Raw genomic sequence first — 14,075 nt, forward strand, 5'->3', positions numbered from 1 at the left:
TTGTTTAATAATAGCATATATACTGCTTCCAAAACCTGCCGTGTTTGGATATAAGAAAAAAAGACAACTCTTTTTTTTTTTACTTCGAAAAACAGTGTGGGTGCAGCAAGGAGGTCGGGGTGGAACACTAGGCCCCCACCTCCCAGGGTAGCCAGGTGTGCCCGTAGCCCTTCCTATAGTGGCCTCAAGAGGGCGCTATTTTGCATGGGTGTTGCACTCTTTACAGCAGTCTACATTAAATGCCTCCTGTTCTTACTGGTCCCTGTGATAAAACCTCCCAGCAGTCACTGCTGCATTTTACATTTTCCTGTAATTTTATTAATTATATTCCAAAAGATTTTTAATTCCTCTCTTAAAACAAAACCAATTTAGATACATTCCAACCCTGCAGTTTTAACAGCTTCTTGGCTCTGATGAGGTCTGTTCAATGGGAGTCTTTTCTCAAATGCATTGTGCGAAGCGTTGCAATCCTATGAGTGATTAACTATTTATGGGAAGATGAGTTTTATTCATTTTTATTGTGCTGCTGCTCGTTCCTTTTGTGATTATTAGATTTATAATGGAATAAAGTCTTTGAATTGGATCTTTGTTTCATATTCAGATGTGTTCAAACAGAACGAGGGTCGCTAAAAGTTGAATTTGGGGAAAAATATTCACTAATAGGCTTGGCAAACCCGGGCCCTGTTTTCCTTATAATAGCCATGTTTTAAGGCTTTGCCAACTGCCCTTAACTCTCTGTCAGGACTTGGCTAACTCCACGTCTTTTCAAGTGAAAAAGTGTTTTAATATGCAAGCCCTTCACGCTTCCCTAGTTAAAGATATAATTGTACTGCAAACACACTGTGACATTTTATAGGGCAACAGACAGCCATATATTAACTCGAACACGCCAGCAAGCGTAAAACAGGACTCCGCGAGTTAAATCATGTTACAGGCCAAATTTGCAATTTGTAACCAACTGGCAGGTTTATTCAGAGTACAAAGCGCTCCATCGACTGTGTAAAGAAGGAGGAAAAACAACAGAACGTTTTTTTCATCCATTACATTTATTTCGGGTCAAATATTTACAATCGTTGTTTAATCGCGCCAGTCAACTTTCACTGAGTTCTCAGGGGATTTTAAATGAGGATCTAAATTGGGCTAGCAATAAATGATCGAGCCTGGCTCGGCCGATTGTTTGCCTCTGGCTCGACCCTTGTCTCCCGGGACTGTCGAGCCAAAACAGAGCCGGGTCGAGCATCCCACATACTTTCTTTTTTCCTTGCAAACACTGCATTAAAAAGACAACAAGCATTTGCGATGCAATAGGTCTCGCATTTGCGACAGTTTAAGCTATTGGCATTGTAACTGACAATGCCTTTAATTTATCTGTTTTGATAATTAAGTTATTAACACATAAATAAAAGGCATTGTCAGTTACAATGCCCATAGCTCAAACTCTTGTAAATGCGAGACCTATTGAATTGCAAAGAAGCAGCTGCCCTTGTCCCGGGCTGCGTGGAAAGCGAAAGCGTGCATGGCGCGCTGAATGTTGCGCTGAATGTTGCAGGAAAGCATGTCGTAGCTGCAGTAGGAGAAACTTACTAAAGAAAATAGTGCTAACAGACTAAATAAGACGTACCGTGTAACAACAGAAATAAAAGGGCCAATGGGAGGTCACTAATGAAGAAAAGGCGGTACTAGGTTGGGACTAACAAGTCTATTAACTAATCAGAAGCCAGCATTTACAAAGGACAATGACACAAGCCAATGAAACATATGGGCGGAGAGTGGGCGGAGCTTCAAGTCCATACTCGAATACAGCATGCCTCGCAGCGCATATGCTGCCCAGGCTTGACTGAAAAAAACAATAGAGGCAAATCAACTGAGTGCACAAAATCTAAAAAAGTGTCTTTTCATTGCGTGTATGTCTGCAGCTGAGCTGTAATTTACATGTGCCTCACTAAACACTTGTAATCGGACAACAACGGAGACAGGATGGGGGCAAGAATGCCTAAGCTGTCGACTATGAAACTACGAAACCAGGTCCGAGTCCCGGCGTCGGCTCAACATCCTGTCATTCTGGGCAAATCACTTCATCTCCCCTTGCAAAATGGAATCTGACCTGGTGCAATGTAACTGGTGCAATGTAACTGGTGCAATGTAACTAGTGCAATGTAACTGGTGCAATGTAACTGGTGCAATGTAACTAGTGCAATGTAACTGGTGCAATGTAACTGGTGCAATGTAACTGGTGCAATGTAACTGGTGCAATGTAACTGGTGCAATGTAACTAGTGCAATGTAACTAGTGCAATGTAACTGGTGCAATGTAACTAGTGCAATGTAACTAGTGCAATGTAACTGGTGCAATGTAACTGGTGCAATGTAACTGGTGCAATGTAACTGGTGCAATGTAACTGGTGCAATGTAACTAGTGCAATGTAACTGGTGCAATGTAACTAGTGCAATGTAACTGGTGCAATGTAACTGGTGCAATGTAACTAGTGCAATGTAACTGGTGCAATGTAACTAGTGCAATGTAACTAGTGCAATGTAACTGGTGCAATGTAACTGGTGCTCCTGTAAAGCGCTCCAATGGCAATGGGCAATGTTTGACCTTTATACAAAATGCCAAAAAAGCCCTCTCTGTGATCCGATCGTTTTTACTAATTTATGTAACTGCCATCATTGACATGTTGACCTTGTCCTTCAAATTGTTTATTGTTCGGCACATGCAGTCAGAGTGGTATGAAATTTCCTTCCGACCCCTCACACTTACATTTATACTTTTCTAAGAAATAACATTTGACTTTCATGCACATATTGCCAGGAATTAATTAACCTATGGTATTTTGTGTTTATTTGCTCAACACAATATACTCCTATGATTGTAAAATTATTAAATATAATGCATTGTCCTATTTTTTAAATTGAACCAGGAGGAGAGATGTATACAGTGGCTAAACTGCATAATCAGTAACAGGAAACCTAGGTACATATCACAGATTCTCCACTTGACCAAATTGTGTGATCTTGTGCAAATCATTCTCCCTCACTGTGCCTCATCTTGATTTAGTGTTAAATGTCAGCCCTCCTTCTATGAACCCAGTTCAAAACCCTCCCTTAGGTATGGTTTAATACACAATAATGCTGCTCTACATACTCAGTGCACATGACACACTGAATTCTGTGGTTTATTTGTGGCTGTGTTACCAGAGCATAGAGGCGGGGGAAATGTTTGTGTTTAAAAGATATTACTTCGAACAGATGTCAAGGCAGTGCTATATTCCAATGCACTAAAGTGAAACACGAGCTTGCAATAAATGACCTGTGTTTAATCTGAAAGTGTCTTTACCATATGTGTACATGGTGTTTGCTGTGTCACTTTCATGGTGAATTCTTCCATGTCTCTTTCTTTGGGTCTCAGATCCAGACCAGGCCCCCTGGCTCGGCTTCTTCTCTTCTCTCTCTATGAATTTGCTGCCTGTCCCACCTCTAATAAATTGTAAAATGAAATGTGTGGCTCTTGGTACAAACAATCTGTCAAAATGACCAAGGCAGAGTTTACGTTAAGGGAATAAATCATGGGTGGTGTTTAGTATCTTTACAGTCGAGATTGACTGTACTTTGTGCACAAAGGGGCAGCCGTTTCAAGCCTCTGTGAGCCACTCAATTACTGGTCTCAGTTTTAAAGGGACTATTCGTGGTTACTCTTTTTTTCTCATCTTTTGTGTTTATTGCTTGTTCTTTATTTTCCATGATGCACTTTAATTGTATATTATAAATAATGTTATCATTCTATGTAAATGTTATTACTACTACAGGGTGGCCGGGGGTGTGTATAGAAAGAGAAGAGTGGAGAATTTCACAGGGTTCCTGGTATCCTAAAGTGCCCAGTGACATGTTTTCTGGATGGAGTCCATGTGCTCTGGATTTTCACAAGCACTTCGTGCTGGGCCTGGGTCACTGGTGTTTGCTGCTGGTGATTCTTCTTGTGTCTTTACTCAAGGCCAGCGCACAACTCCCCTCACTGTGGTTCTTTGTGCGCTAGCACCAGTGCTTGCACCACTGCTTGTACCAGTGCTTGTACCAGTGCTTGCACCAGTCCTTGCACCAGTCCTTGCACCAATGCTTGTACCAGTGCTTGCACCAGTGCTTACACCAGTGCTTGCACCAGTCCTTGCACCAGTCCTTGCACCAGTGCTTGTACCAGTGCTTGCACCAGTGCTTACACCAGTGCTTGTACCAGTCCTTGCACCAGTCCTTGCACCAGTCATTGCACCACTGTTGTACCAGTGCTTGCACCAGTGCTTACACCAGTGCTTACACCAGTGCTTGTACCAGTCCTTGCACCAGTGCTTGCACCAGTCCTTGCACCACCGTTGTACCAGTGCTTGTACCAGTGCTTGCACAAGTCCTTGCACCAGTCCTTGCACCAGTGCTTACACCATTGCTTGCACCAGTCCTTGCACCAGTCCTTGCACCAGTCCTTGCACCACTGTTGTACCAGTGCTTGTACCAGTGCTTGCTCCAGTGCTTGCACCAGTGCTTGCACCAGTGCTTACACCAGTGCTTACACCAGTGCTTGTACCAGTCCTTGCACCACTGTTGTACCAGTGCTTGCACCAGTGCTTACACCAGTGCTAACACCAGTGCTTGTACCAGTCCTTGCACCAGTGCTTGTACCAGTGCTTGTACCAGTGCTTGCACCAGTGCTTGTACCAGTGCTTGCACCAGTGCTTACACCAGTGCTTGTACCAGTCCTTACACCAGAGTTTACACCAGTGCTTGTATCAGTCCTTGCACCAGTCCTTGCACTGACTTCTCTTGTGTATGTTCCTTTCACAGGCAGAGTGTAGGAACTTTGTCAAAGTGCTGCTGGTGCGGAACGAGGGAGCCCTCTTCGTGTGCGGAACCAACGCCTTCAACCCTGTCTGTGCCAACTACAGCGTGAGTAGGGCATGCTTTGTGCTTAGATACTAGTGGAAGAACAGTGCTTCGAGGAGACTGCGAAGTGGCATGTAGCGCTGTGCAAACACTTTCGTGAACAGGTGCCCGTGGGATACTCTACCAGTGTGTGGTGGTTAAATGTTGGGGTTGATGCCAGTGTGCCCTACAAACACTGATCGCCCCAGTGCTGTAGTGTAAATGCCCCTATAGCCGGTAGACATTATGTGAACAGTGGTGTTGATTTTCAACGATTATACTGAACATTTTGAAGAGACAGATTCTAATTAATACAAATGAGCCTGTTTTGTGTGTAATAGCCCTCGTCAAATTAGCCTGTTGAGTTAATTTAACTCAGTAAGCAAAACTGTTGATCCAGAAAATAGGGTGCCTAAACTATACTAGGATTCTGCAAAGAAATGAAAAAAATACAAAAGTAATTTTTTAGATTTTCATCAAATGGGAATTGGTAATTAAAACGAGAGATGAATACCTAATAATGGGGGGTGTATCCTGGGACTGTATATTAAAGGCCTGGATGCAAGAAATTATTGAATAAACCTATATTTGTAGTGAGATTATGTATGCGTATGTGCCCTGGGATTAAATGGTGAATGTTTATGCGCCCTCTGCTTGTAGATAGATGCCTGAATCCGCTGAGACTACAGAGTAAGGGCCTCTGTGCTTTATGATTGTGGAATAAAGGCCTCTGTGATTTGAAAGTATAGCAGAAGGGCCTCTGTGCCTTGGGATTACAAGGGCCTCTGTGCTTTGGGATTACAAGGGCCTCTGTGCCTTGGGATTACAAGGGACTCTGTGCCTTGGGATTACAAGGGCCTCTGTGCCTTGGGATTACAAGGGCCTCTGTGCCTTGGGATTACAAGGGCCTCTGTGCCTTGGGATTACAAGGGCCTCTGTGCCTTGGGATTACAAGGGCCTCTGTGCCTTGGGATTACAAGGGCCTCTGTGCTTTATGATTACAAGGGCGTCTGTGCTTTGTGATTACAAGGGCATCTGTGCCTTTGGATTACAAGGGTGTCTGTGCCTTGGGATTACAAGGGCCTCTGTGCTTTGGGATTACAAGGGCCTCTGTGCCTTGGGATTACAAGGGCCTCTGTGCTTTGGAATTACAAGGGCCTCCGTGCCTTGGGATTACAAGGGCCTCTGTGCCTTTGGATTACAAGGGTGTCTGTGCCTTGGGATTACAAGGGCCTCTGTGCTTTGGGATTGCAAGGGCCTCTGTGCCTTGGGATTACAAGGGCCTCTGTGCTTTGGAATTACAAGGGCCTCCGTGCTTTGGGATTACAAGGACCTCCGTGCCTTGGGATTACAAGGGCCTATGTGCCATGGGATTACAAGGGCCTCTGTGCTTTGGGATTACAAGGGCCTCCGTGCTTTGGGATTACAAGGACCTCCGTGCCTTGGGATTACAGGAACCTCTGTGCCATGGGATTGCAAGGGCCTCTGTGCCTTGGGATTAAAAGGGCCTCTGTGCCTTGGGATTACAAGGGCCTCTGTGCCTTGGGATTATAAGGGCCTCTGTGCCTTGGGATTACAAGGGCCTCTGTGCCTTGGGATTGCAAGGGCCTCTGTGCCTTTGGATTACAAGGGCCTCTGTGCTATGGGATTACAAGGGCCTCTGTGCTTTGGGATTACAAGGGCCTCTGTGCCTTGGGATTACAAGGGCCTCTGTGCCTTGGGATTACAAGGGCCTTTGTGCTTTGGGATTACAAGGGCCTCTGTTATTTGGGATTACAAGGGCCTCTGTGCTTTGTGATTACAAGGGCCTCTGTGATTTTGGATTACAAGGGCCTCTGTGATTTTGGATTACAAGGGCCTCTGTGCCTTGGGATTACAAGGGCCTCTGTGCCTTTGGATTACAAGGGTGTCTGTGCCTTGGGATTGCAAGGGCCTTTGTGCCTTGGGATTACAGGGGCGTCTGTGCTTTGGGATTATAAAGGCCTCTGTGCTTTGGGATTACAAGGGCCTCTGTCCCTTGGGATTATAAAGGCATCTGTGCTTTGGATTACAGGGGCCTCTGTACCGTGGGATTACAAGGGCCTCTGTGCCTTGGGATTATAAAGGCCTTTCTGCTTTGAGATTATAGAACAAGACCTATGAGCCTCCATATTATAGAATAGATTGCAGATAAAGTCCTTTGTGCCTTGAAATTACAGATTAAGGGCCCATGCCCCTTCATATTATAGAATGCACCCCCCTGCGCCCATCAGGTGTAGTTTGAAGTTGTGTGAGCCCAGAGATTCCAGGGCCGGTGTTTGTGCATGTCTGAGAGTACACCGCCCTGCGTCTGCACTCCAAACCTCACTGTGAGCCTGCTGCTTTCACCCCCTGCTGCCTCCCCCCCAGGACACCCCCCTCGACACCCCCTCCTCACCGCCCCTCTCTGTGCATCTCTCTTCAGATGGACACTCTCGACCCTCTGGGCGACAACATCAGCGGCATGGCCCGGAGCCCCTTTGACCCCAAGCATGCCAACATCGCACTCTTTGCAGGTAATATATATATATGTGTGTGTGTGTGTGGCTGACTGTGGATGTGTGTGTCTGTGTGTGGTTGTCTTTGTGGATGCGTGTGAGTGTGTGGGTGCCTGTGTGTGTCTGCCTTTGTGGATGTTTGTGTTGTCTTTGTGTGTGAGTGTGTGTGTCTCCGTGTGTGGGTGTCATTGTGGATGTGCGTGTGTTTGAGTGCGAGGAAGAGGACTGAGGAATCATTAGAACTAATGAATGACGCCCTTCAACACTTGACCCACACCTCTGTCCCTCACTCACATATTCTTGCATCTCTCACTCCCTCTATGTGCCCCATATCCAGGGCTTTAAGTGGGAGAAAAAAAACTGGTGGTGCTCTAAAAGGGGCGTGACAAATTTCTTAAAGGGGCGTGGCCTATCCGAGTAGGGGCGTGGTCTAAATCAAGATAACTAGCATTGTGTGCTTAAGAAAATCATGAAGTCGCATCCAGCAAAGGATAATAAAATAGGCAAAAAAGTATATTTATTAAGTATAAGCCCCTGTCACTCACAAACCAGTCAATACACAACCAGGCAGAGGCACACAGAAAGGATAAACAGGAAAATAGCCACTTTCTAAAAGTGCTATTTCCAAACTTAGAATTTAAAAACCATCTTCACTAAAGGATGTGTTATTAAATTCTGAGTTCAGGGATACTCAATTCCATATATCTATCTTGCCGTTATGGGAAGATATGCAGGTAAACATGTTACACAGCATTCCCCATGTTATCCTATGGACAAGGTAGCCTTTCAATAGTGAAAAACGAAATTGGCAGTATTTCACTATCAAGACATGTTACCCACACTAGTAACACCAAACAAAAACTGGGACGTCTGGTCACCCTACCTTTGACCTTTGAGGTCCTAAAATAGAGCCCCCTTTCGAGGCCCCCGCCCAAAATAGCGTCTTTCCACCTTCAGAGTGTGCTGTGCCACATATGCACAATAAATGCCTGCCCCATATCACACAGAGTGTGGGCCGAGTCCGTATCTTGGCTGCCCCATATCACATAATAGACTGTACCCGGTGCCGATACAGACCTGCCCCACATCACACAGAGCTCTGATACCTGCATCCACAGAACACGTTTCCCAAATTAGACTGTGTCCTGTGCATTAATAAGAGCAGAGGCAGTCAATAACAACCGTTATCAGCCCCCAAGCTATTTATGGACTGGGCCTTCATGAGAAGGCCCGCAAAGAATGCAGTGAATAATAAATGGCGTTATTGACTGGCTCCAGGTTCAACAGTGTCATGACCCCTCGGATACGCCATCTCTTCCCCTGTCCATCTCAAATGGCCCAGACCCGTTGTGAGGTTTGCATCCGAGGTTGAGTCCTTGTAATTAGGGACTGCATTCTGCGACATCTGATTGGCTCCTCCACTTGTAATACCCCAACCAATAACCTACTTACACATTAATACCCCCTGCTGGGGGCAATAACAGCTGCTAAATGTTCACCATACAGTCTTGAACCAGAGCAAAGGCGATGTCGTTAATGTGGGTGGAGGGCAATTAACCGCTGTTAACAGGCCAAAGAATGCGGCCAGTAAAGATTCCAGGCTGGCTAAGAAAATCTCCGCATTCCACAGAGGGTGCTAATAAGGGATTGAAGCCAATCATTGTTCTATTAATCAGTTTTCTTCCTTTGTTCTTCCCCTACCCCGTAACTCTCTTTTACCATATCTTTCATCACCTTCATTTCTTGCACATCTTTCACCTTTCATCTTCTCAATCCTTTCTCTTTCTGTCTTCTTTTTCCATATATTCTTATTCTGCCCCAAACTCTTCCTTTTTGGCACCTCTATTGTTTTGCTTACGGTTTCACCTTAATTCTTCAATCCCCATGTGATTTTTGATTCTCTCTAACCCATCTCATCCCATTCTTCATTCTCATGTCTCCCCTTTCGTTGACATTCCTTCTTGTTCTGCTTCTGTGTCACTCTTTCCCGCCATGTCTCACCATTATTTTTCTTTCTCCTCCCTCTTTCTCACGTTCTTTTCCCCTTTTCTCTCCTCCTATATGTACTCCCTGTGCCCCATTTCTCTTCTCTCCATCTTTTTCTGTGTTCTTGCCTCTTATCTCCACCCTTAACCTTTTCCTTCTTCCTACACCCTTTGCTCTTCCTCTATATCCCTTTCCTCTCTTCTTCTCCATGTGTCCCTCTTCTCTTTCCATTATCTTCTCTCCCCCATTTCGCTGATCCCTCTCTCATCTCCACTCTTTCCCTTTCCTCCTTTCTGCACTCCACCTTTCTTCTCCTGCTCTTTTCTTCTCTGTGCTCCCTCCTCTCTCCCCACCTCTTCTCTCCATCTTCTCTTCCCTGCCCCACGTTCTTCCCCCATCCTCTCCCTCAGATGGCATGCTCTTCACCGCCACCGTGACAGATTTCTTGGCCATCGACGCGGTCATTTATCGGAGCCTGGGGGACAGCCCCACCCTGCGCACTGTCAAATTTGACTCCAAGTGGTTTAAAGGTGAGTTCTACATTTTCTCCTTCTCTTGAGCAGTTTCCCTTCCATGCTTGTCTGTGATGTTACAGGAATGGGGACACACATGCAAATCTGTCTTGAATTGGGTTTCATATAAAAAAACTCTAATCTCAAAACTCCCCAAAGCAGGACTTTTCTGCCTCTTAAACTGGATTAGAGATTAAAAAAACTACTTGGAAGACCCACCAGATCAGATCATCTCCTGAATCTTACATTGGATTGTAAATGAGTGGCCCTCATTTGAAGAGTCTCTAGGCAAGGACACTACTATCTTTTTGAGTTGAGTTACAGATAAAGATCTGATCTAGGAAAACTCCTCTGACCAAGGGATACACTCCTGCCTTAAACTGGGTTACCGACAAATACCCCTTATCTAAAGTGTCCTTGCATAAAAACATCTACTGCCTTCTTCAAATGGGGCTACATATGAGAAAAATACATCTTGTCCTTCCTTGACTTTTATTACAGATAAGTAGCTTTCCAAAGCAAAATCCACAGATCAGGACACCCCCTGCCTCATTCCACTATTTTAGGATTGGCACTGCCTCCTCAGACCCCTCAAACAAAGACATTGTCATCCTGCTTACATTGAGTTTAGAAAAAGCTCCACCCTTCCAATGATTCCAGACCAAGATGGCTGCCAGTTCATCCGGTCGCACCGCCACCATCAGCTGTCACTCAGGGTTACTGTTGAAATCTCCTCTTCTGAGCCTGGCTGAGAGATCAGACCAGATTAGTAGAACCTGGACCTTGTGTTTCACTGATCGTGTACTTTCTTGCTTCTGTCCTGCTAGAGCCTTTCTTCGTGCACGCGGTTGCCTGGCGAGCTCACATCTACTTCTTCTTTCGGGAGATCGCCGTGGAGTACAACTACCTGGAAAAGGTAAGCGTGATCCTTTCACCTTGTGGAGTAAAGAGTGGGAGAACATGTGGAGTGCTGTAGAGCCCAGTTGCACAGTAAATCGCTTCCAGGCACTTCCTTGGCTGATATTGGGTTAGCGGACAGACAGAATACCATATTCGATGCCTTCAGCTTCTACCAGTGCCGGATTCCATGGCCTGGTGGGCTTCTATTCCTCAGGGTTTTTTCATGGGTTTGTCTTTTGTAATTCTTTCTGTTTTGTTTTGCTTTTCCTGTACCTGGTGTTTCTTAGTTTTTTTCACTACAAATCAGGTTTTCTATTATTCCACATGTTCTGATCTGGTTTTCCTCCCAGTGAATTAATCTTTGGTTGTTCTCCATGATCTGGCTTGATAATATTCCTCAAGATCTGGTGTTTGATGGTGTCGCATTGCCTTGTTTGTACTTCCTTCCTCGTGATATGATCTTTGATTTCATCCCTTAATCTGGTTCGGTTTTATTACCCAGGATTAGCCCTCCGGTTATTAACAAAGTTTGGGTTCTCGGTTTGTTCCTCCTAATCACCAGCTACCTTTTTAAACAGATCTGATGCTGTTTCCCAAAGTCTCATCAATGAATTTCCCTGTGATTACTTCTACAGTGAGTTAGTGTGATACAGTCTCTATCAATGGTTGTATTGATCACCTAGTTCAAATCACCCTACGTGGCTCCTCAACCTGGTACCTCGGGTTGTCCCTCAAGTTTAAATCTCTGATTTCTCCCAAATCTATGATGCTGCCATCCCACGATGACCTGGATTGTATTATTCCAAGTCATGTTATTTCTGGTTTCCATTTTCAATGGTCTCGTTTTTGTTTTCCCTTCGTTCTCTTCCAACGTCCTGGTCTCCTGTTGCTTTCAAAAGCTAACATTGCTAAGTCTGGTCTCACTAAACTTGACGAATGGTCGCTTCTCTTGATGTGCTTGCTTGTCCCATAATCTGCTTTTTTTCTTTCTACCAAAGTCTGGTCTCTTGTTGCTGCCATTTTCTGATCCTTGTCTGTCTGGTTGCAGATGGTGGTGTCGCGCGTAGCCCGTGTGTGCAAGAATGACCTCGGCGGATCACAACGTGTCCTGGAGAAGCAGTGGACCTCGTTCCTCAAGGCGCGACTCAACTGCTCTGTTCCAGGGGATTCACATTTTTACTTCAACGTCATCCAAGCCGTGACGGACATCGTCTACATGAACGGGCGGCCTGTGGTCCTGGCTGTCTTTTCCACACCCACCAACAGGTAAGGGACTTCTAAGGGCGAAGAGAGCACAAAACTAGAAATGGAAGAGAGACTATAGTGGCAGTCTGATTGTTGCCATAATGTCCTCTCTTTCTAAAATGAGTTGGTGAAAGAGTAGCTTGTATAGCTCATGCCTACCTCCCTATCCAAGCTTGGCACTATATGGCTCCTTGTGACTAATGGCAAGATTGAAATAGATTTTTTTTGTAAAATACTTTTTATTTGCAGACATAAACTATTATATAAACCTAATCAACTAGGACTTACGAAATATGTAGAACTTAAAATTAATAAGGTTGTCCTTACTGTTAATGTATTACATTTTGTCAGAATTAGAAATCAGCAATTACTTCCATCTATCTTATTTGTGTCCCCCCCCCCAAGTATATTTCTTCATCAGTCTTCCGTTTGGGAGAGGTCCTAAGCTTTTGAAACAGGAAGTGACATCAAAGGAGGACAGGCAATGCAGTCTGCAGAAGTCTTAGAGCACCCTGGTTGCTGCAAACAAGCAAGACCCTGCTATGTACTATTGAGTCAGGAATGGGTGTTTATGTGCACTCTCTCCCCCTATGTCTTACTTCCGGTTTTAAGAGTTGGCATAGCGCAAAATATGAAGTGGATTCCAAGGAACAAAACTACTTACAAATACAGAAAAAATAGAATAAGGATATGAGAGGGTAATCTAGCAGAAGTCAAAAACAATAATAGTAAATCTATTTTAAAAACCTTAATTAAGAGGCGGGAAGGAGGGATTATCAAAATGCCCAATGCCAGGTGTTCTTGATGTCCAGAAATAGCCCTGGTCAATGCATAGCTCCTGAAGGTGTACCGAGTCAACCAACGTGGACACCTCTGACTGATATCAGTGGGTTCCGCCTCCAAGTGGACAGGCGCCGCCAGGTGTTTTGTGCGTTCTCTACCCCTGTGGTCCACCCTGCTGGTGACCCGAACAGCCATTTACTAGGGGTGTGCAAAGGTATTATGCAACATTCTAATTCGACCAGGAAAGCTATGGAGAGTATTAAGTTTCACATTTTGTCACCTTATTTGCAGGCAAGATAATTGTACCGATTTTTTAGATTTATTTATAAATTTGGCATTTTTTAAAGTGTTAAAACATGTAGTGCTGCAGTTGTTATGACGCTATGAAAGGAAAAAAGGTTTTCAAGACAACTTTGGTAGAAATGGTAGAGTTTAGCCGAATGCACCACAAAGCGTCTTCGTTGATTATTATTTTTGTTGGCTCAAAGACCAGAGGAAATCCAGTCGAAAGAGTCCAGGGTTCATGATATTTCTGAAAAGCAGGTGGTTAGGCCGGGCTCTCAGGCTGAGGTCCAAGATATCCCACAGGTTGTCCCGCCTCAAGTCTTTGGTCACTTCAATGATTGTTGTGGAGTGAGGCGAGATACATTGATGTAAGGTCCCTGTCCAGAATCGAATGTGGGGCTGGGGCTCAAGGCCACTCACTCCTGTCTTTCCATAGGCCTTGTGGATGGTGCAAAGGGTTTAATTTAATGTCGGATTCTGCTGGACGCCGGAGGGTGGATTTCAAGTGCAGCTTTGATTGGCCCTGTTTCCTAAGGCTAAGAAGGAGTGTAGCTGCAAAGCCTTTTGAGTGTCCTGTTTTCTCTAAACCCATTTTGCAATAGAATTTTTCAGCTATATGTTCAGCATATTTTGTACCTTTCTCAAAACGTAGCTTTTGACGGTCTATGACCGACATATTTTTTGTAAAAAACATTGCAAACTTTGTAAAGCTGATCACATAAAAAATCTTAAGCAATTGGAAAAGGCTATCTTCACCACTTCTCATGCCTTCCAGTAACTACTGGTTGTTTAACTGTTTAGAACAGAGGCATTGTATGACATACGCATATTAGGTGAAAATAGCCCAGCTGAAATTCAATAAAATAAGACGTTTTTACTTTTTATGTAAACGTAAGTTTCTTTGGAAAAAAATTAATTCTTAAATGTATTAATATTAGTTT

General features: G+C 44.5%; 1 protein-coding gene across 1 annotated transcript in view; it reads left to right on the forward strand.

The window, feature by feature from the left end:
- Positions 1 to 14,075, forward strand: part of SEMA6B (semaphorin 6B) — a 292,947-nt gene that overhangs the window by 232,305 nt on the left and 46,567 nt on the right. The window contains exons 6-10 of the mRNA XM_086947060.1: positions 4,830 to 4,931; positions 7,351 to 7,441; positions 9,820 to 9,939; positions 10,749 to 10,837; positions 11,870 to 12,087. Of these exons, the coding sequence (XP_086803186.1) occupies positions 4,830 to 4,931; positions 7,351 to 7,441; positions 9,820 to 9,939; positions 10,749 to 10,837; positions 11,870 to 12,087 (620 nt within the window). The remainder of the gene's footprint in view (positions 1 to 4,829; positions 4,932 to 7,350; positions 7,442 to 9,819; positions 9,940 to 10,748; positions 10,838 to 11,869; positions 12,088 to 14,075) is intronic.

The sequence above is a fragment of the Lissotriton vulgaris genome, chromosome 12, assembly GCF_964263255.1.
Source record: "Lissotriton vulgaris chromosome 12, aLisVul1.2, whole genome shotgun sequence".
Taxonomy (NCBI): Eukaryota; Metazoa; Chordata; class Amphibia; order Caudata; family Salamandridae; genus Lissotriton; species Lissotriton vulgaris.